Source organism: Mastacembelus armatus, chromosome 15 (assembly GCF_900324485.2).
Source record: "Mastacembelus armatus chromosome 15, fMasArm1.2, whole genome shotgun sequence".
NCBI lineage: Eukaryota > Metazoa > Chordata > Actinopteri > Synbranchiformes > Mastacembelidae > Mastacembelus > Mastacembelus armatus.
In genome coordinates this window covers 12,334,915-12,356,273 of record NC_046647.1, presented here as the reverse complement: position 1 = coordinate 12,356,273, position 21,359 = coordinate 12,334,915, and the positions used below count along the sequence as shown (strand labels likewise).

Here is a 21,359-nt window from a genome sequence, read left to right as displayed (position 1 = left end):
CTGCAGTGATGCTGTTGTAATGCTGCCTTCAAATGGTATGGGAATTATTGTAATCCTGAGCAAAACGCCCGTGAATACCCACACAAACACGACAACAAAAGTAAACAAGCCTTGAGTCTCGAAACGCGTTTGCCACAGCTTCTCTTGCCATATGTGACCATGCTAGCCTAGCTGAATATCCCTAAAGACTGTCTAACTTGGACTAGGAGCCTACGAGGAGTACCTGAATGCGGCATACGTTTCTCAGCCGGTGTTTTCATATTTTTACACCCCTCTGCTGTTTCACGGTGCTTTCCATGCTTCAGAGACGACAAACGTAGCGTACAGGTAAATGACAGCGTTAACAGACCTGTGTTGTTGCTTTTGGCTCCTGGCGGAGTGGCTGTGTCTTACTGTCGGTTTACATAAGCTTGTCATTTATCGCGATAGTCTATTCATCAACATGCAAAGGCTGCACTGATCGAAACACATAGGCTGAATGTCAGCCTGAGGTACTTACAATAACGTTACAGTGTTTTAGGACGAACTGATGAATTATATATACATTAGCGACCGCATGGGTAAAACTACACCTGACTGCCATTCTGTCGCACACTGTCACTTGGTTTAAAGCAACACAGCTAACAACTAAATATTATGAAATGGCCACCACGAGATAAGCTTTTGTTTGTTGCTACATTCAAGGTTTCCAGTCTGTCCCTTTGTATAAGACGCCTCGCATTCTTGTGCCTTTAAACTGGGCTTATGTCACAATCACAACCACCAACATACAGTAAGTCGGTCTGTTGAGTTACAGGATCTCTGTATGCATTGAATTGACCCACATTTAAAGTTTCAACTACAGTGGCATGCATTTAAGCTACCACACAACAATAATAATGGAGACAGGATGTATGACTGGATGGTTCTGAGCCTTATGTGTGTGTTTGTGTTAAAAACAGGAGTGCCATGACTCTGACCAGGGGATCTTTCACCTATGCCAGTGGGGAAGAGTACCATGGCGAGTGGAAAGAAGGTAAGACGGTTCTGCTGTCAGTTTTAAATAAAGATTTTGTGCAGATATTACCCATTTAATGACAGGGATGAGACAAGCTTTCATCTCTGTACTAGATGTACTGTACCCTGTGTCCTTGTCTCCAAAGGATCATTGTGTTACTCATCTAGTGAAGGGGAATGGTGAGGCACTGGCAGGTTTGGAAAAATGATTCAGTGTTACATGTAGATTTGATTTAACATGGAAGCTGTTAGTTTAAGGAGGTGCAAAAATTCAGCCTATTACCTACTGTAAAACCCCCAAATTCATATTATTCACAGCTGTACGTAGTTGTACCTATAAATAGTTATTATATTAAAGAGAAGCTGGAAGGATCAAATACAAGTACTGTAGTAATGGAAGAAAATTTCTTATGTGCTCTGCCCATAAATGGGCATACTGAAAATTTAAATCTCTCTGTGAAGGGAAAATATCTCGTTGAAATTTTCACATGGCAAAGATTATGAAGATGCTTGCACTTCTTTTACTGTCTCTGTCTCACTCAGACATTCAGCTCAAGCTATTTAGTCAAATCCCTATTAGCTAGCATTGACGATCAATGTCAAACAGAGCCAGATTTACCAGCTCTGGCCTTGTCAATTCTTCCGGATTAGACTTTGGATCTGCTTAAGGGTCCTCTCTCAGCTGCTGTTTAGAAACCAAATGAATCAAAATACTAGGAACAAGACCACTGAGCAGATGGGTTTGTGATGATTGTCAGCTGCAAAACCCTGTCACAGGAATTGACTGAGTTTTTGAATATGGCAACTGTGAGTGTAATCCAGCTTTAGCATTTGTCCAGAAGCTTGTAGGTGCGTGCACAGTAGCCTTCAATACAAGATCATAGGCAACTTAGAGGGCAATACAGGTATTTTCTGGAACCTAAAGTAGAAATCCCTGCTAAAACATCTGCTGGATTAGAGTGCTATAATTTCCACCATACAAGAGACAGATGGGACTCCTAATTCAGTAGTAAACCTTTAGCTGACAGAGTGTGGAGGGAGGAGAGTTAAATCAGAGCACGTACAGTCTCATCTGACATATGTAGTTGCTCTGCAATACCAAGTGAGTACATAACCCTGAGTAGCATTGTAAGTTCCACTGTATCGCTCAGTTGGTTAACAGTATGTTACACACTGCTAAGTGACTAGATGAGGCATCAAATCACACATTTAGATAAAATGTGAAACTGTATCAAGATCTCTTGTCAAAGCCATTTGCCTTGACAGGATTTCTTGAGTTTCCATAATCTGTTTTAAGTTTGAGGCATTACTCATTCTGATGGTGTGCAACTTTCCAGGCCGGAGGCACGGTGTTGGCCAGCTCAAGTTTCTGGATGGAACCTGCTACACTGGCCAGTTTGAGAGTGGACTCTTCCATGGCTCTGGTGTACTGCACCTAACAGATGGATCCAGGTATGTGAGCAAGAAAGAAAAAAAGAAAGCAAGTAACCAAATCAGAGGTTACAAATGATACTTTGGTGTCTTCTCTTATTATCAGGTATGAAGGAGAATTTGCACATGGAAAGTTTCAAGGTACAGGAGTCTTTAGTCGATATGATGGCATGAAGTTTGAAGGAGAATTCAATGATGGACGTGTCGAGGGATATGGTAGGACCGTCACACCACTGGAATAGTTTGTCTATAAGGATGTCAATGCTGTCTTTTTGCATTCGACATCACACAGAGTATCTGTGTCTGTTCTTCCAGGGCTTTTGACTTTCCCAGATGGATCTCATGGTGCCCCACGAAATGAGGGATTGTTTCAAAACCACAAACTTCAGAAGAGAGAGAAATGTCCAGGAGTTGTGCAGAGGGCACAGGCTTCAGCCTCCAATGCTCGCAGTCTTGCACTTTGACTGTCATGGAGTCCAGCAGAGGCAGGGCCAGTGTTCTAGCACCTTTCAGGAGTGCCTCAGGGATGTGTACTCGTATACTCCCCTCCAGCTCTTCTCTCTGTGTCTTTCTCTTTTTTTCCACCTGATTTTTCTGCATCTTCCTTGACTCGCCTTCGCAGTAGCTTGGAATGCAAAAGCAATCTGACCGAACAATGGCTTTCTGTATGACAAACTTGAAATGCACAACACCATGAAGCACATCTCTTAACTTCACAAGTCTTGTAAATAGCAAATGCTGCAGTTTTTCTCGTCCTGATTCTTGAATTTGTAGTGTCTTAGTGTTTCAGAATAGCTAGCTTTCATACATCAAACAGCTAAATATGGGAGACCTCTTATTATCATGTGTTTGCATATATGGTACTTTAAGAGGTTTTTTCTCCTGCCTTAGAAGTAGCTGTAAAGCAAATCTTCATGTCAAGATTTTAGCCACTAATTAGATCAGTCCACCTTAAAAATGCTGCAATTCATTACAACAGACTGATACTTAAAAGTACTCTGTAGAGTTTTGACTATTTGCAGCACCATGTCTTTAGAAGTGGGTCCTCACTTTGTTTTTATCAAGCACAGCTATGATGATGCACTTACGGAAATGAGGACACATGCATGGGGACAACATGGTATACATCCTTTCCAATGTCTTTTCTTCTGTTGCATCATTGGTAGTGCTAATGTGTAAAGAAATATAGCAATGTACCCACAACCCAAATGAAGAAAACCACTAGGAAAAAAAAAGAGATAGATAAAATAGATTTACAAATTTATGAGGAAGGAAATGCATTCAATATATTTATCAGTCTACATTATTGCATTTTGGTGTGAACTGATGAATGTAAATATAGCTTCTGTTTGTTTGCAAGAACACTCCACTGGGCACCTTTAAAATCTCAACAGTGCTGCTGCAAATGGTATCCCTCAAAGAATGAGTTTTGTCACTGGTGCTTCTCCCCATAGAAGATCAGTAATCACATTTGCCTTAAGGACATTTTGAGATTGTAGTTAAAGGGTGCCCATCTGAAAATCAGATGACCATAGTGCCCTCTCCTTCCCTTCTCCTGGTGTCTGCCAGCCTAACAATTTTTGAGGTGTGCCTGAAGATTGCCTTCACTCTGAAAGACACGTTGCTTAGGTGGTGCTGAATTTCAGCTCCAACCACTCACAAGTCCAGCAGCTCTGCTTTCTCTAATAAACATCCCAGTAGGAATCATTGGAGAGGAAATTTAAGTCATGATGATTCTCCCATATAACCTGAAAAACCTGGCTGACTGGACACCATTAAAGATGATAAATAATCACAATTAAATACATTGACTTAGGGACCTATATCTGAATTGATGGGAGCTTAATGAAAGAATAAATCAGATCTTATTGTGGTTTTTTTGTAGAGTGTATAGATTATCATGTTTGTTCTGACCTTTCAAATGAAATTTGATATAATTATTTGATCAGACAGATAGAAAATGGTATAACTAAGTTATTTAAGATCGTTTGGTTCAGTATTATGAGGTGTTCAGAATTTAGGAAATTAATCATTTTACCCAACAAGTCATTCAGATACATTCAGTGTACTTGAACAGTTTATAAGCCTTACAAACAATTTGCAGACATGGCTTGTATCAGGTTGCCTACATAAAACTTCAACCAAAGACAATCACATGATATTATAGGTAGTGTAGAGCATGTGTTATTTCTGAACATAAGAGAAATCAATAAATATAAATCCAGCTTGGTGTACAAGAAAATCAAAAGGATTAAACAAATGATTAAACAGGGAATAGATATGAGATTCTGTTGTAAATAGTCTTGAAATCTTCAGCCTGAACTATTTGCAGTTACTGATTTTTAATATTGTTATATTCTGTAAAGAAAAAAATGTGTCAGTATTCATTCTCATTGTTGTGAGCCCATACTGTTGCTTGCTTTGAATACACACTTTGGTACAGGGGTTTGCTGCAAAGTACAATCAGAAAGAATGAAGATAATATGGACAAAGAAGTGCAGACCAGTGCATGCAACAATACCATATAAGCGCACATTTATATTTCCGTGTTGGCCGTATGTGCACAATATGTAGTATGTTGTATTTCAGCTCATGTCATAGTATTTTTCCTTTCAATTATGTCATTGACAACACCTGCTCAAGCCTTCTTTGCCTATACACTCCTGCCTGAGTGGAAATGAATACACTGGAATACCACATCCATTCCCAACTGGAAATATGGTGCTTTAAAAACATGCCTGTCCAGACTTTTACCTGCCTGGAAAATATTATTTCCATGGAAACCTTTTTTTCAGTGACAAATATAATATTGTTTTGAGTGCTCTTAGAGAAAACTGCTGCACAATATTCTCTTGTTCTCCTGGAATAGGTCTGACTATGTATCATCTAAGTTTTAAATGGTTGATGTGTTAAATAAAGGTCTGTGTTGTACAAGAAATATGTTTTTTTTATAGTATTGCAACATTGGATTTTGGCACAGTGAGATAATAAATCAGTTTGTTTCAGATGATTTTGCAGACATTTCTGATGTTCCAACGCAGAGGTTAAAATTTGCAACTGTAGGAGGGAGTTAACACTGGATAAACAGGTTCTTCTGGTTTTTAGTTGCTACACACTACAATGCAGAAGCCTCCAGGTTCCCCATCCCCCTTCTCAATCCACAACACCCCCAGCCCTCAGAAACATCACAGCACAGCTGCATACAGCTTGTAGTTCACACGGAATTGAAAAAAGATAAAAGTATAGCTGTGAAGCATCTATTGGTCTAACAGAGTGGGTATAGGATTATCTCTATTAAGGTCAGGTTGAAAGAAATAGATTATAACTTGTAGTGGTATAGTATAACTTTGTATTTTACATTGTGTGTCTCTGTACTAAAGTCCCTGACAGTTATGTAGCCTTGAATGGAACAGGAAATGCTGTGTGTGGCTGATAAAATATCTGATGAGTTGTCTGCAGTGAACACGCTGGTATTTAACTGAAGACTCTCTGTACAAAACACCAGTTTACATCCACATTATGAAAAATACAGCAGTGGTACAAAATCTGTTGAACAAAATGTACTTACAGAATAAATGGCTGGTTATAAAAAAAATGAACTGTAAATGAAGAACTACACTTTAAAAAGGGGAATAAGCAGTTCATTTCCACAGTGTAAATGACCCGTCTCCCTTATGAACATTTGAGCCACTGATGACAGATGGAAAATATGTTCACTGATCTCCCTTTGAATCCCTACATTTGGTGGGAGGGGGCATACCAGCCATCTCTGCTATCATCAGCTGAGGTCACAGTGGTACTGTGGGCTCTGGCCCTGTCTGCCACCTTGACAAAACATATACCTCATGATGTATAGTTGAACACAGCTTCTGTACAACACAATCTATTAATATTATACATCCCTTCAAAGGCATCACAAATCAGATATGAAACACCCATGTGAGTAGCCTTAGCATCATAAAGCTCTCCAATTCAAAAATCAAAAACCAAAGTCTGGTATAAGGTTTGAGAAATTCAACTTTCATCATTTTTTGTTTTTTAAGATAAACAGATCATTTTGAATCCATCACATAAAGGCTGATATTTACTTGTGTCAGAGCTCAGACTAATTACAGAGGTTTAACAGCCATGCCCTGGTAAGGCAAATTTTGATCACACAGCTTCATTCCTGTAAGATATCAAATATTAGACCTGCGGTAGAATTACACAAAGTATTCTGAACCTGAGATAGTGATAGACAATGACATTATAAAAATATAAAAAATATTCTGTATGAGTAAATGTAGTCTACAGCTTTTATTTCACTATTCACTTCTTTCTCTAACTGTTTTCAGGTGCTACCAGCCCCACCTCTCTCAGATTCTCCACCCTCTGCAGGATCTCCATGGTTTCAGACTGCCATTGTTTAACCTGCTGCACTGCTGTCCTTCCTTCCTGTAACACAGTTAGTTTGTAGGCATGGGGGCATATTTGTTTGTGGAGTACAGAGGAATGAGCCACAGTATTTAGCTTCTTACTTACATGATTCTTTATTTTGGTGTCAGCTCCTGCAGCTACGAGCAGCTTCACAATCTTGTATCTGTTGAGATGTATAGCATCATGCAGGGGTGTGTCTCCTTCCTGAGAGTAAAAAAAAGAAGAGAAAAAACAAAGGATGCGTGACAAAATTGAATTGCAGAGCTGATGAAATGCAGAAGTGAAACATGTTGTTGAACTGCTACCTACCCTGTCCCTGGAGTTGATTTTGGCACCACAGGACAGCAAGTACTCCACAATGGTAGTGTGGCCTGTCCTTGTGGCCACATGCAAAGGAGTGCTGTGTAGCTGGGGTGTGGATGTAGACATAAACTGCAAATGGCTTATTTGTATGCAAATGCACATGCAAACACATAAAGAGCCATCTACATGTTGGTATAAGATATGCACTATGTTCACACGTTTGTCCAGAGTTTTAAATGCAGGAATAAAATTCACCTTATCTCTGATGTTCAGGTCAGCCCCGTGGCTTTTAAGTGCTTTGACAACTTCCAAGTTGCCTCCTCTGCAGGCCCAGTGTATGGCCCTGGAGCCCAGCTGAAACACAGCAGGAAGGTCCCAGTTGTATTAGTAGTGCTAACTTCAGGCCACTAAAAGCTGGGGCTTAAGTGTGTGAAGATAATCTCACCCAATCTCATCATCTTCTCAAGCAAGCAACGTGCCCATGCGTCTTACTGTCTTACTTGATCTTTAAAGTTGATATCGGCTCCTTTTTCTAAAAGCATTTGGACCACTGTTGTGTGTCCTTCCAGAGAGGCACGATGTAGTGCTGTTCTCTTCAACTGGAAAAAGTAAATATAAGTAGAAATTATTTTTTGTGATTTGTTGTAAACCTATCTTTGCTCAAGGGGAGAGCTTACCTCATCATGGACATCAGGGTTTCCACTATCAGCCAGATACTTGTCTATCACATTCAGTTTGCCTTGACTGGCTGCCTTCATGAATTCTGCAGTATCCACAAGCCCTAGCTGTTAAAACACACACACACCGAGAACATAGAGGGACAGGGCAAAGACAGAGATGAATTTTATTGATAAGGACTCTGAAAACTGCTGCCCACTACAGGGATTTCCACATTTCCACAGGATGTGTTTTCTTGATCTTTTTCTTTTTGCACAGCTCTCTCCTTCTTTCTCCTTCTATCCAGAAATCTCACAATGTAGGTCAGAGGAGACCATCCCCACTCTCTCTTCAGCCTGGAAAATGACAGGCTCTGTAATAATGTAGAAATCACTATTAGAAAACCAAGATGAGAAAGGGAGTACTGGTTTATACAGCAGAGGTGCCAAATAGGCTAAGGGTTGTTGAGAGCTGGGAATGGCACTGTTAATGTCAAAATAAATTCACAGCATAGTGCAAGCTACACCTCACCACAACAAAAACAACGTTCCAAAGAAACTTCCTCTCTTTGGCTGTTAAGATGTTTTTATATAATTTATCATTGACACATAGTTCACAGTAACATGTCTTAGTTTTCATGTGATTCTTTATCTGACTTAAAGTCTTGTTTTTTTTTTCATCTATACAAATAAAACGTTTTCATTACATTTATAGTAGTTGGCTAAAGGGGTCTTTTGCCTTTGTACATGGCAAATAATACATTAAAAAGGGTTTTTAGCAAGTTCAAGCGAGAACTTTCATATCTAGTGGTTCTTGAGCTGCATGTATGGTCCTAAATGTTTTCTAATGTGTCTGCAAATGGATGTTGAAGTAGGCTGACAGAATTGTTCTTCACATGTATGGGACTTAATTGCAATGTTGACATGTTTTCTAGCACATTAATGCACCTTGTCGCATAAAATATATATTCACATTTTTCAACTTATGATGTGGTAACAGTAAGCATTATATGCCTAGCATTCAATCTACTGAGTACGATCTCTCTATTTGTCGGAGTAAGACATTATGGTATAAATATGGAATCATCACAATTGTCACTTACCTGAGCTTTCTCTTCTATTTCTGGTTTATCCTCCATCACACTGCCCACTGCACAACTTTGTCCATCTGTATATACAAAGATTAAAAAACGCAGTCAATGCAGTAATTTTAATAGCTGATATATTTTTTAACATTAACTGTAATAATAATCCGTAATTAAATAAAAGTGGCGGATAACTCAACTGACTGCTTGCCACTCTAAACAGAAGCGCTTCTTACCCGGTGGCTTCCCAGCTGGAATGTCGGGTTCATGGTGGGACACTGTGTTACCCCAACAAACAGGTGTGCGCGCACTTTGGTGCGTGTATGCATGTATGTTTATGAGTACTTACCAGCTCTATTTTTGCTCTCTCTCTTTCCCTCTCTGTCATGCACACATGAAACCCCACACTTTCATATACCCCATAACGATCCCCCATAAACGCATTGTTTAGTGGGATTGCACACTACAAATCAGTCACTAATACATTTGCATACTGAGACTGGAAGAGGTGTCGTCCAGTGTTTATCATCTTTTCTAAAACTGGATGTTATTTCTGGACACTTTCTCTGCTTTGCTGATATTTTCATTAAAACTCTTATTTCATGGACAAACATAAAGACATTTTATTACTGGTATTCCTGCCAGATTTGACTCAATGACTTGTTAATGGTTAACCAGCAGTACTGAGGGAAGTGACAGAGTTCAGTAGGATAGAAAGCAGCAGCAGCCATTTTAACAGGACATGCACCTTGCTGCTATGGAGCACAGGCGAACAGACAGCTAACTACCAGCGTACATTTCTACCAGGCTGGCTGTGAGTTATATTGTTCATATTACTCCAAGTGATGTTGCTCATAACAATTTAGTGCATATGAACAATTTTAAAAGACAGTGTTTGTTCACAATTGGTAACAAAATATTTATAATGACAGTGTTATTATTAAGAAAGGTTGTTTTACTATAGAGAGAAGCAAGATTTGATTCATGGCATTTTTGTCGTACTGTGATTTACATATAATCACTTCTTCAATAATATGTGTGTAATTCAAGTGGAAGTACGGGCACCATGGTTACACTGAATCACTTGAGTGTAGAGGACCCAGATGATGACTCCCCACTGCTTCCTGAAGCTGTCGAAGCAGCAACACCAATGCCTGACTTTCACAAACGGCAAGTGGTCACAAAGACGGACTCCAGGGAGTATTCCCTCAACAGGTACATCTCATCAGGTAGTGTATTTATGTTGTGAGCCAGTTATTTCATGCTAGAAATCAAATTCTGTTCTGCTTTCCTCTCTTCTGTAAAGAAGTGAGAACCTTGCCTTCAGTTTGGTGCTGCTGATTGGATGCTACTCAGCTATTCTAATTCCTGTATATTTCTCCATGGATAAGGAGGCACCTCACAGCAATGACTACCAACATCCGAGAGATTTGGTATGGATTTACATCTTAAAAAAGTTTTTGGACCATTTCATTCTTACAAAACTTCTCTTTATTGTTGCCTCTCTTTTCAGGCCTTACTAAATCGGTCCGCCTTCTTGCTGTCAGGCCCCTGTCAGCCCCGTTGGTGTCTGAACCACCTCAAGCCTCTGTCCTGTTCCGCAGGCCTCCTAAACATCCCTGTGTTTGTGCAGCAGGACAGTCCTGTGCCCTGGGACCTGCCCCCACCGCTGGGGCTCCAGGGCAGTGAAGACCATCTAGCCCTGGCTCTTGCCTCTCTGCCTCAGCTTGGCCTGCCTCCATCCCTGAGAAGAGATAGCAGCTGCAGGCGATGCGTGGTGGTGGGCAATGGCGGGGTTCTTCATGGGAGCCATCTTGGATCTCATATAGATCTGTATGATATCATTATCAGGTATGTGTGCCAGTGGCAGACAAACACAAGTGGAAGGATATATTGCTAGTGTGCTGACAGACTTCCTCCAGACATAATTTTAATAAGGCTCAGGAAAAAGGTAAAGAAAATATACAGCATCAACACATGATGAAAATCATACATATGTTTACATCTGTTACTAGGCTGAATAACGCTCCAGTGTCTGGCTTTGAAAGAGACGCTGGTTCCCACACCACTGTCCGACTGATCTACCCAGAGGGAGCGCCTCACTCTGCAAAAGAGTACAAAAAGACCACCATGGTAGCCCTGGTGGTCTTTAAGAGCCTGGACCTGGACTGGCTCACTGCTGTAATAACCAAACAGCCTCTGGTAAGCCAACATCACATGAACCATTACACACAGTGACAGCGTATTACATAAGCCCTGTTTTGTCACAGCGAATAACGCAGCAACACTACTACCACATCATCACTGCCTCGCCAGCTTAACACCTCCTTGTGTTGTTTTTAATAGAGCTTCTGGTCCAAAATGTGGTTTTGGAGGGAGGTGGTGGATGATATTCCCCTGAGACCAGAGAACTTTAGGATCCTCCACCCTGAGATTATTCACAGGACGGGACAAGTTTTACAGAAATATGCTCTGAAACAGGGAAATGTAAGTTCAAACACAACATGCATATTCTGTTAAATTCCCTCGTGACAAGTTGTGATACACCCACACAGTGTCTGCTTATGCTTTGTTGTATGCTTTCATACCATACTACATGCACAAAGAAAAAAGGGTAATCCTAGAACAATGGCACATTTGGTGAGCCAGACTGAGACGTGTATTGAATGAGCTCTAACAATTAAAGGAGTGAACGATGAGCAAACAGAACTGTCAAGTTCAAGTCACTGGTACTGGTGTAAATAATACATCAAAGGGCATTTTCTCTCCTCAAGTAGATGGTACCAACATTAGGTGCCAGTGCAGTAGTAATGGCTTTGCAGCTATGTGACCAAGTGAGCCTGGCAGGGTTTGGATATGATATGCAGCACCCAAAGGCCAGACTTCATTATTATGAGACCATACATATGGACGCAATGAAGGCTCAAGTAAGTTTAGATTGATTACCAGGCAGTGATAGACGTATAATGCTTCTCATGCCTTTCCTCCAGTGGTTTATTTATAACTCATTTTATTATCGTCATCCAGGTGGTTCATGACATCAGTGCTGAGAAACTCTTCTTGAGGGACCTGGTGGCCGCTGGAGCGGTGACTGACCTCACAGGAGCTCTCTGAGGCAGCGGTGCACAGGCTGATAATATACTGAACTCTACATGCACTCTTCCCTCCCGCTGTGAGCCTGTACACAGTCCACCACCACTGTGCCCTGCTGGAAGGATCCTTCCCACTGTACGCAGTGTGGACTGACCTTTAAATGCTCAGTCTCCAGAGTGGGCAAATTAAACTCTAAAAGGTTACACAAGTTCACCTGAGGAGATCTGATTTAAACTGAATGAACTCACTACATCACCAGCTTTATCATATGGATGAATAACTCACCCATCACACAGGGACATACTCAGTGATTGGCTGGGATTTGTAAAATTAATTCAGCAGTCAGTGGCTCGACCGTGCCATTTCAATTCTGTTTACAATGACACAATAAACAAGTGACTATGAAGACTAGCAATATTTATTGTCTCCAAAAATAATCTATATTAATAAAGACATACAGTAATTTCTACTGCATATTTCATTCATACAAGTTATGGCACTAGCAGTAGTATGGACAGTATCTGCAATTATAAAAATCAGTCCCAAATTTAAAAAATGAAAAAGAAAATAGTATAAACTTATACAGCATTATTAATAAATAGCACTGGTCAAAATGTATTCAAAAATATATTAGAATTTACAATAATGATAGAGTGATATTATCATTATTACTAATACAAGTATCGTGCGATTGTGTGAACTTAAGTGCTTCGAGTAAGTAGATGCGTAACTTATACAGGCACTAGACAATCTACAGTATCAATATAGAGTGTGATTTTTTTTCTTTCATGGCAATACAACAGATACACACCTTGGCTGCTGTGACTCAGATGAAGTGTGTGTGTGTCTACAGCAGCGGATTGCGCGATGGCTCCCAGAGTTTGCTTGCCAGCTGTCTGCAGTGTTGGAGGATGATCTCAGTAGGAATGACCCCTAGGTGAACTGTCAGCAGTTCATAGCACTTCACAACCTCACCTTGGTGATTCTTACTTTTGTACCGCAGCAGCTTCCTGTTGGACACATTACTATCTGTAGTGAGAAGCGCTCTTTTGGATTATTTCCATGTATTTTTGTGATGCACACTTGCTTACCTGTAGTAGTCCCAGGCAAGCATCCCGATGGGGGCAGAGTCATCAGGTAGGATGGGTATGTCCCCTGCCTCCAACTTGTAGCCCTGATTAATACACATTGTATTATTTCCACAGAATTCCTGATTTTCTTTTTTGAACATCAGGTTAAGAAAAACAACAAAAAAAACATGGAAAGCCAGTAGCTTACATTTTCGTTTTCAAACCAGAGAAAGTAGCAGAAGTAGAAATCTCCATCGCGCAGTGTGACAGTGGAATAACCCTTGCGGAGAAAGCAGCGCATTGTGCTGACCAGGTTCCACACCTTCAGTATGGATTAGTGCAAAAAACATTTTAAGACAAAGAAAACCAAAACTATTGATGCAGAATGTATTTTAAAGGAACAGTTATATTATTTTCTTTGTTGCAGAGAGTTATGTGTACTGTAACTATGAAGAGATGAGTCATTCTCTAAATGGTAACAAAGTTTACCTACCATCACCTATAAAGCTCATTAGTAAACATTTTTGATGAATCTGTACAAAATCCCCAGTGTAAAAAGAGCAGTTCACGCACTGGCTTCTGCTACATATTTGCTCTGCAGATGTGAGAATGGTATTGATCTTCTCATTTAACCATTGGTGAACCAAAGTATATATAACTTTTCATAAGTACAGTATTTTGTGTAAACCAACCAATCATGATAGGAATATCAAATTATTAATTTTAAATAAATATTATTATTGGTTCTTTGCATAGAAAGCAAGATTTAAGTGACGTGAAAAGACGGACAGTTTCTAGTGTGTTCTGTTAATCAGAAATTATTGGTTGCAGGATGTACATTTAGGATTTGCATTACCTTATTTTTGATGAACTGAGCCACGGGTCCCTTCCCTAGCTCAGACGTTGTGCGCTCCGCGATGCTGAGTGACGGAGCAATCATTTGGTCGCTGAAGCGGTCCACACAGATAAAATGGACGAGGCCAGGGAAATCCTCCAGGTAAGTGAGATTAACTGGGTCAAGTTCAATACTCACAGGACAAGTGTGTGCTACATCTCCATATGTTTTCTGGACGCATGCATTTTTGTTAAGATTTCTAAAACAAGCATGTATGTCTGGAAATATTACAAATGTAGTTTTGTGCAGATCAGTACTAACAAATTATGGGAAAACATGACATCACAGGAGCAGTATTATTTTGCTGACAGGATATGACACCATGGTGATATTCCTCTTGCTTTTCACCAAAAGGAAGTCTTTCCAGTCCATCAGTTTCTCTCTGGTAGAGACAGAGGGGAGAGAAAGTTATAGACCTGAACGATTAAGGATGACTTGCCATGTTATGAACTATAAACTGATTGTCAAATTTGTAAACTGGTTCAGATTTGAAAAATGTAACAAGTTAACCACAAAAAAAATGCATAAAGATGTCCAGCTGACTGATACACACTGCGCCATGGTCTGGGCTCGTTCCTGAAGAGCAGGGGAGAGACGCTGAGGAATGTCGGCCGGTCCAGAGTCAATGAGAAAGTACTGTCGGTATATGCCACACAGCTGGGTCTTCATATTTTTACACCATGGGATAAGACTAAAACAAAAACATCAGTGTCAAGAGTTCATCCATCGTCTATGCTATGATGAATTTTGACCAGCAGAGGGGTGTAGCAGACTTACTCTTTGTTGAACCCAGATCCTCCTCTGGCAAAGGCTCGGTTCTTGAACTCTGTCCAGACATTTTGTAATTGTGCCGACTGGACAGAAAATAAAAGAATCACCAAAGTGAAGTATCACTTAAAGATGACAGAATTTGTTCCAATATAAAAGCTGCACACTTAGTTTTGTAAAAGGCAAAAAACACGAATGATTGTAGGTGGTGGTAATTAACCAAAGATTTAGTATTATGTCTCGGTTTGTACCAATAGAAAAGACGCACAGTTGAGCCAATGTTCAGTGCCATTTTTCACAGTACATACAGACACCGACTGTATTAAACTATAAACTTTCATGTTTAGTGAATGATATTCCCAAGAAGAACAATGGAAGGGTGGCTGACAGTTTTATTGCTGGTTATAATAAGAGAAAATACAAGTAAACCATGGTCCAAAGTAAACTGTTTTAACTGAGACAAATGTTGGATTTGCTGTATATGGTGCACAAAACGCTGGTTTTCAACACACATTTAAACTCATACCTGTACTTCACTGGTTACAAGGGTTTTAATTAATTTATCCAGTTTGCCACGGATGTCGTGTATATTCGGCGTTCCTCTAGGAGCAGCTGAACCCTCTTGGCTTTCACTTAGCCGTTTCTCCAGCTGATCGAATGCGTCCAAAATCTTATAAACAGATATGGCCAATGCACTGGTGGGAATCTGAAAGATAAATACAGATGCTTAAGTGGTTCATCAAAGACACACTGAGACGCTGCATACAAGTGTAGTTTGTTAGTGTCCCTCTGCTGGCCACAAAACACAAAATCTTAAGACTGAAAGAGGAAACTAAATGAATGTGTAAGGAAATGATGAAGCAAGTACATTCAACGATGTGTTTTGGTATCTACAAACCTTTGTTAGCAGTACCAGTGTGATGCCAGGCCACAGTGGCAGACAGTACATGGAGTGAGGCATCATGGGATACGGCCTATCTTTGCCTGAGATCTCTAAGAAAACTCTGCGAGGGGTTGAAGGGTCAGGTGGAGGTACTTCCAGAGTCTGCAGGCTGTCCTCTGCCATCTGAAGACATGATTATTTTTAGAGTAGTGAGGTATTATTCCAGTTTACTTTGTACTGAACAGGATATTATGAATAGGGATTACCTATTAGGCATAGACACTGAAATACACTCTCACCTGGATGTCTGGGTCCATAAACTCAAACACAGGAGTACTTTCCCTTACTGGCTTGTCTGGAGACACACAACATACAGCTGAAACTGTAAAACTGTAATTATGATGAATCTGCAAGTGAAACCGATCACCTCCTATATGAACACTACACATTACTGTGTAGATACAACACTATAAAACGATAAGGCGCTCACTTTTCCATGAGTATTGGCCCTTGTGCCATAGCAAACTAGAACAACAGATTCAGACTCATCTGTTTGAGTGCACACACACGTACAGTATAAATATGGGCATGAATATATATGTGAAGATGCAAGCAGGTGGATATTTTCTGTTTTATGTATGTCTGAATGTTTCTGTATGGAATATTTACTAACTTTAAAAACAAATCTCCTTCTAAGACAATAAACCGCATCAATACTGTATTTTCAATAGAAGGACATATAGAAATACCTGAAAAACACAAATACACAGATTCCACTACATAACCCACCTGAACTGCTTGAGTCTCTGTCAGTTGGAGAAGGCTCTGGGGTGTAAAAACTTTCAGGACCAGATCCTGAGGTACTCTCAATGTCCTTCAAAGACAAAGACACAACATGCACAGAAATCAGTTATGAACAGAAACTAACATTTTGGGGGTGGTGCTGTGTGAGTGGCTGTCAGCATCTTCTACCTCTGGAACTGGGTCATCCAGGTCTGCGTTGCTAGGATACATACTCTGTGCCATGATAATGAGGGTCAGGAGGTCTGAGGTGGGGAGTCTGCTCGCACTGCGGCTATAACAAGCAGAGGAGCAAAGAGATGGCATATTTTTCAAAAAAAAAAAAAAAAAAAAATACTGAATACAGGAAAATCAAGTGAAATTAAAAGCAATAAGTAATAGTGCAAGTTATAGAATAAAAGTGAAGGGCTTATGGAAACATGTACGTGGAGTAGAAGGCGAGAAGTTTGGTGTGCACCAGGATGAATGCGTGTAGCACCTCCTCTCCTGCTCTCTCTACGCTGCTGTTAAGCTGCTGAACTAAACGCCGCTCCAGGAACTCGATGCACTGCTCACACAGTGTGGGGTGGATCAGCCTCTCCACTGCCTGAGAGAGGGGGGAGACAATATGAGAGCACCAAAGAACTGTTTCCATCCCAGTTTCAACACTGAAAGAGAAGTATTTGTTTTATTTTGTTTTAGACTTTGAACTCACTGGGGTCTCAAATAAGAAAGAAGACAGCTGGAATGTTTTTAAGGGTATGATTCATCAATCTAACACAGAGTCACTCTGAAATTACAGCAGGAACAAACTGAGGTCTTCTGGTTAGACTTCAGACAAAATGTTTCAAAGAAATAGACCCATGTCTACATGTTTATGATAACTACTTAAAGTGAGACAAAAACACAGAAATGGCTTGAACCTTGAACTTGTCATTCCTACTTGACCAGTCAAGACTAAATGGTATATCACAGACCTTTTAAATTCATAGTTCAATTCTTATATTTATTAAGAAAAAAAAAACTAAAGACACCAAACACCAAACTAAAGTGTATTCTATCCACAAAGCTGTGTCCTTTGGTATTTCCTTGATAGCCATTTAACAATGATCAAGCAGTTTGAAAATACAGCATTTACAGCACAACAAAAAAATATAAGAAGGGGTCGTGCGATGCACTGCACCTCCACTAAGAAGCTCTGGTCGTTGTCTCTGAGGTGGCTGTAGGTCTCCAGCAGACTCTGGAGATGCTTCCACAGCCTCACTCTCTGTGCCGTGTCCTGAGGACGCAGTCTGATGGCAAACAACACATTTCATAAACCAACCAGGTGCAACATTAAAACTGTCTTGTATCAAAAAGGAACACATACAAAATGCCTTACTCTTTTCTGAGGAGGTTACTGCTAAGGGTTACCATGCCAAACAGGACCTCAATCAGTTTCTTCATCACATAGACCTTCCTCCTCATATCATTCTCACTCTCCTCACCATCTCCATTCACAGCAATGTAGAGACACTCGTCGAACTGTGGACACAAAGTGACCTACTTAGTTTTATTGCCCCGAGCACATGAATAAAACTGTATTAAACTATTTCGATTCTCCAAGGAATGAAGATTTGAACAAAAATGCCCGAAAAGGCTGATGACAATGAACGGCTCTGAAACAAGTCAAGTGTTTGGACTTGATTATTGTACCATGTGCTTCAGGAGGACAAAGCCTGATTTGATTCTTTAACAAGTCTCACATGACAAACATGATACTTCACTTGAAGAGAGGCCTGCATTTAGGTCACAGTGTAAGAATCTGTTAAAAACTGAATGTTTCAGCTTTATACATTAACAAAAAAATAAATAAATCTCTTTCATTTTTAATGGGTATACATCTGGATAATATATAGTTATCATGGAACAAGCTAATCTAGGGATATAGGCAGGGGTAAAGACAGCTTTTATTTTGAAAGGCAGGTGCTACCTTTTGTAGGACGTAGATATGGTTGTTTTCTGTGGTGAAGGAGGTGTAGCTGTCACTCAGCCTGTCCACCATAGTGCTGCAGGAGATTATTATCGGAGCAAACAGAGTGCTGACGCTGTCTTCAAATGCTGGAAGCTGTAAAATAAAGAAAACATAGAAAGAGTTAGACAACAACAAGAAGCCGGTAAAAAAAGAACATATGCACAGTATCTTTTGAACATGATTTAGTCCTCCTTACCCCCTGGCCCTCCTCTTGAGACGCTCCATACTTCTCCTGGACATTCTGCTGAAATTCTGGGTCAGTCCAATAGAAGAGGACCTCGGCGCTCTCACTGGCTATCAGAAAGCACTTCATCTGGACTACAGATGCACTCCTGTCCTGCTGTACTGTTGCGCCCTATTTAGGCCAACCACTCCACATGCATTATGCTATAAAGGAAAAGGTTAAAAATACTGAAGCAGAAAACATAAACCAGAAGCAGGGGAGTGATTGCGTTAAAGCCCAGACGTCTGGCATCTTAGTATTTACAGCTGTGGCATGTCCAAAAATAACAGGGTGCTAGAATCGCCAGAGTCAGAGACTATAAACAAAGAACATCTCAATCTCATACAAAGGGATTAATGATAAAAGGTCTAAATAGCACTCATTTCTCAGATCATTCCAGATGTTGAATTGATTAATATCCAGACATTTGTATGGTAGAAATGAGAAATGATTTAATAAGCCAGAGAAATCTGGAAAAACAGCCACAACTTGAGGACTTACTGATGTTGTAAACCCTTTTAACCTAAATAAATGTGCATCCCATGCTACTTATCTCATGCTGTCATGAAACACTTCATTGAGCCAATGCCAAAGACCTCCAGAGGACTGAGATGTCACACTCCCATCTGGATCCCTAAACCATCAGTGTAATGTAAACAATGATATTCCATTTTCACACAGTGATCACTGGTGGGGAAAGTTTTCCCTCCACTCCCACTCGCTTTTCTCCAGCAGCAGATATTTTATCAATGACAACGTCTGGTGAGAGCGCTGATGAAAAAGAGGAAGGTCAGAGGAAAAACTGACGAATGAGAGGGATTTCTCTCTTTTTCGTGTCTTTACTTTAGCTACATCGCATAACATATTTCCAACAGCACAGAAAGATAAACCATGTGGTTGCACATGCTTCCTTAATGTTCCCTGCGACTTTCCGAGTTGTGCGCACGGAGAAACCTGCTGGATCGTGTTAACGCGCGGCGGACCCGCATGTTTAACACTATAAGACTAAAAATAAACCCAGTACTCATCGTTACATATCTGCTGTTTGCAGGTGGATCTCTGGAACCACCTGCAGATGATCCGATCCGTAAATTACACCCCGCGTTTTCCCAAAAGCCTCGATCTCTTTACTCTTACCCAACTTCTAACTTCCTCGACTCAAACCGACTGTGCGTCTCCACAAGAAACACAAGGCAGTCTGTGCTCCCTGCGCAGGGCGCTGACAGCGTCGCAGTCCGGTGCCTCTGCCTTGTCCCAAAACCGCAGCTCCTTTCAGGGTTTCGTCTAGTTTTGGGACGTTTTCATCGCTGCTGCTGCGTCAACTGCTTCCTTCCGCACCGTGCGCAGCTCGAGTCATGTGACCGCTGCAGGACTTCGCTTTTTCTGATGTGAAAACGGAGAAAGCTGCCAATGCGACCGAGGAGCGTCCCACGACGCTGCTGCTCCTCCCGGGCACGTCTGCCCTTTTTCCGTGGAGCCCGATGATCAGTGAGGCAGGAAACAGTCATGTGCCTAAAGAGGGAGGGTGGGGGCACATGACCGAGAGGATCCCTGCAGACACTGGTTCGGTATTTACTGAATCCAGCTTCATGGTTGAGCTTGAAGTTAGATGCGCTCTTACTTTCTTAGTTTATAGTTAAATTACTCAGAAAACACAGTAAAATCATAAAACACGTCCTTGGAGTGTGAATCGCGTTTGCAGAGGAAAAAAATAAAACTGTTCACAGGATATGAGGCCTGATATTTTCACTGAAACTCTAATAAAGCAGAAAATAAAAGTCTGTACAGTAATAACTTTTTTATGTTGCTTAAAACTTTCCTACAATATACATGGACCTGAATACCTGACCAGCATAAAAAAATAAATAATAAAAATCATAGTTCAAAAATATTTTTCTTGATACCTGAAATGCAAAACCTGTAAACACTATTATGGGTAAAACAATATAAGACATGCCTCCAACATTTGTTCCACTGCTACAGATTTTTAATGCCAATGGAAAAGCAACAGTAGGGTCATAGGTTTCATGCTCACCCAACACCAGGCTGTTTCTTAGTGAATGTTATGATGGCTCCAACAAATCTGCCTTTTATCATAATATTCAGCAGAGAGTGTATGTGTGGCTTCTGAGCACAGCAAAGAACCCCATAGTAACATAAATATTTATGTTTTATTAACCTTGCTTGGGTCAAAATGGTCCAAAATGCCAAGAGTCCTACACTGTGGGCCAAAGCCTAATCTAGTCCATCAGTTTTCTGGGGACCCAGTATTCATGGAAGTCTTATTTAAGCTGACTCCTGTATATACAGAGTAAACATCATGAAATCCTCAGTGTTTGCTAACAGGGCAAGGGGGCCTTGCATGTCTCAAAATGGATCACTGAGTATAAACAGTGTTAGGCAGGCTTGGGTAACAGTTACCTCCACTAAGCAGGCACTGTCACGCAGAAGTGGCCCAGCATGGCGCAGTTCTCCTGAATCACAACACAATTAGATTTTGTCAGAAGAAGTGACGCTCTGCAGTTGTTATCACAAGGTACAGGTTTATTGGAGCCAAATAAAACCATTCCCAGTGATTGGCTTCATAATTCCACTCCTTGAAATTGCTTTGGTTTACACAAACAGACTTTTGGTTGTAGTAAGTTTCAAACTCCAAAATATTTTGCCCTGGCATAAAAGCATGGTTTGTGCCGTCTGTAACTAAGAACATTGTGATCTCAGTGACAACTAATTTTCAACCGAATTT

The 21,359-nt window shown here is 40.5% G+C and overlaps 4 protein-coding genes across 16 annotated transcripts; 2 read left to right on the top strand and 2 right to left on the bottom strand.

Annotated features, from left to right (window-relative positions):
* The first annotated feature begins 123 nt into the window (after positions 1-123).
* morn4 (MORN repeat containing 4) lies at positions 124-5,367 on the top strand. 2 transcript variants are annotated; one of them, XM_026308742.1, is made up of 5 exons: positions 124-327; positions 942-1,015; positions 2,334-2,448; positions 2,534-2,643; positions 2,743-5,367. In XM_026308742.1, exons 2-5 carry the CDS (start codon positions 949-951, stop codon positions 2,889-2,891), a joined length of 441 nt encoding a protein of 146 aa, XP_026164527.1. In that variant the 5' UTR covers positions 124-327; positions 942-948; the 3' UTR covers positions 2,892-5,367. The 2 variants fall into 2 exon arrangements, with proteins under 2 accessions (XP_026164527.1, XP_026164528.1); XM_026308743.1 differs by lacking the exon at positions 124-327 and adding an exon at positions 689-772.
* On the bottom strand, positions 5,277-12,924 carry ankrd2 (ankyrin repeat domain 2 (stretch responsive muscle)). 6 transcript variants are annotated; one of them, XM_026308738.2, is made up of 9 exons: positions 12,792-12,924; positions 8,906-8,970; positions 7,824-7,931; positions 7,647-7,745; positions 7,402-7,500; positions 7,153-7,275; positions 6,949-7,047; positions 6,778-6,861; positions 5,277-6,595 (listed from the first exon to the last, which is right to left on the bottom strand). In XM_026308738.2, the coding sequence occupies exons 2-9, from the start codon at positions 8,939-8,941 to the stop codon at positions 6,590-6,592; spliced, it is 654 nt and encodes a 217-aa protein (XP_026164523.1). In that variant the 5' UTR covers positions 8,942-8,970; positions 12,792-12,924; the 3' UTR covers positions 5,277-6,589. The 6 variants fall into 6 exon arrangements, with proteins under 6 accessions (XP_026164523.1, XP_026164519.1, XP_026164520.1 ...); XM_026308734.2 differs by having other exon boundaries at positions 5,277-6,252; XM_026308735.2 differs by having other exon boundaries at positions 5,277-6,252; positions 7,153-7,251.
* On the top strand, positions 9,566-12,443 carry st3gal7 (ST3 beta-galactoside alpha-2,3-sialyltransferase 7). Of its 4 annotated transcripts, none has more exons than XM_026308732.2 (8): positions 9,566-9,701; positions 9,938-10,116; positions 10,279-10,320; positions 10,401-10,738; positions 10,903-11,089; positions 11,234-11,374; positions 11,665-11,814; positions 11,915-12,443. In XM_026308732.2, the coding sequence occupies exons 2-8, from the start codon at positions 9,991-9,993 to the stop codon at positions 11,999-12,001; spliced, it is 1,071 nt and encodes a 356-aa protein (XP_026164517.1). In that variant the 5' UTR covers positions 9,566-9,701; positions 9,938-9,990; the 3' UTR covers positions 12,002-12,443. The 4 variants fall into 4 exon arrangements, with proteins under 4 accessions (XP_026164517.1, XP_026164516.1, XP_026164515.1 ...); XM_026308731.2 differs by having other exon boundaries at positions 9,569-9,701; positions 9,938-10,102; positions 10,197-10,320; XM_026308730.2 differs by having other exon boundaries at positions 9,574-9,701; positions 9,938-10,102; positions 10,194-10,320.
* On the bottom strand, positions 12,770-20,124 carry hps1 (HPS1 biogenesis of lysosomal organelles complex 3 subunit 1). 4 transcript variants are annotated; one of them, XM_026308728.2, is made up of 18 exons: positions 19,751-20,124; positions 18,587-19,247; positions 18,349-18,483; positions 17,758-17,900; positions 17,560-17,668; positions 16,823-16,983; positions 16,569-16,671; positions 16,386-16,470; positions 15,896-15,978; positions 15,612-15,779; positions 15,240-15,419; positions 14,723-14,799; positions 14,499-14,636; positions 14,262-14,327; positions 13,907-14,051; positions 13,259-13,372; positions 13,072-13,154; positions 12,770-12,990 (listed from the first exon to the last, which is right to left on the bottom strand). In XM_026308728.2, exons 2-18 carry the CDS (start codon positions 18,701-18,703, stop codon positions 12,828-12,830), a joined length of 2,070 nt encoding a protein of 689 aa, XP_026164513.1. In that variant the 5' UTR covers positions 18,704-19,247; positions 19,751-20,124; the 3' UTR covers positions 12,770-12,827. The 4 variants fall into 4 exon arrangements, with proteins under 4 accessions (XP_026164513.1, XP_026164511.1, XP_033181448.1 ...); XM_026308726.2 differs by having other exon boundaries at positions 18,587-18,777; XM_033325557.1 differs by having other exon boundaries at positions 18,587-20,124.
* Positions 20,125-21,359: the final 1,235 nt, after the last annotated feature.

Excerpts from the sequence above, each read along its gene's own strand:
- morn4 (XM_026308742.1), top strand. The coding sequence starts at position 949 with ATGACTCTGACCAGGGGATCTTTCACCTATGCCAGTGGGGAAGAGTAC. Across the intron at positions 2,449-2,533 it reads CACCTAACAGATGGATCCAG|GTATGAAGGAGAATTTGCAC; the intron begins GTATGTGAGCAA and ends TCTTATTATCAG. Across the intron at positions 2,644-2,742 it reads TGGACGTGTCGAGGGATATG|GGCTTTTGACTTTCCCAGAT; the intron begins GTAGGACCGTCA and ends CTGTTCTTCCAG.
- ankrd2 (XM_026308734.2), bottom strand. The coding sequence starts at position 8,941 with ATGGAGGATAAACCAGAAATAGAAGAGAAAGCTCAG. Across the intron at positions 7,746-7,823 it reads ACCCTGATGTCCATGATGAG|TTGAAGAGAACAGCACTACA; the intron begins GTAAGCTCTCCC and ends TACTTTTTCCAG. Across the intron at positions 7,276-7,401 it reads ACCTGAACATCAGAGATAAG|TTTATGTCTACATCCACACC; the intron begins GTGAATTTTATT and ends AGCCATTTGCAG.
- st3gal7 (XM_026308730.2), top strand. The coding sequence starts at position 9,954 with ATGGTTACACTGAATCACTTGAGTGTAGAGGACCCAGATGATGACTCC. Across the intron at positions 10,739-10,902 it reads CTGTATGATATCATTATCAG|GCTGAATAACGCTCCAGTGT; the intron begins GTATGTGTGCCA and ends ATCTGTTACTAG. Across the intron at positions 11,375-11,664 it reads ATGCTCTGAAACAGGGAAAT|ATGGTACCAACATTAGGTGC; the intron begins GTAAGTTCAAAC and ends CTCCTCAAGTAG.
- hps1 (XM_033325557.1), bottom strand. The coding sequence starts at position 18,703 with ATGAAGTGCTTTCTGATAGCCAGTGAGAGCGCCGAGGTCCTCTTCTAT. Across the intron at positions 16,984-17,559 it reads ACCAGAGCTTCTTAGTGGAG|GCAGTGGAGAGGCTGATCCA; the intron begins GTGCAGTGCATC and ends CCCCTCTCTCAG. Across the intron at positions 14,800-15,239 it reads TTGTAACCAGTGAAGTACAG|TCGGCACAATTACAAAATGT; the intron begins GTATGAGTTTAA and ends TTTTCTGTCCAG.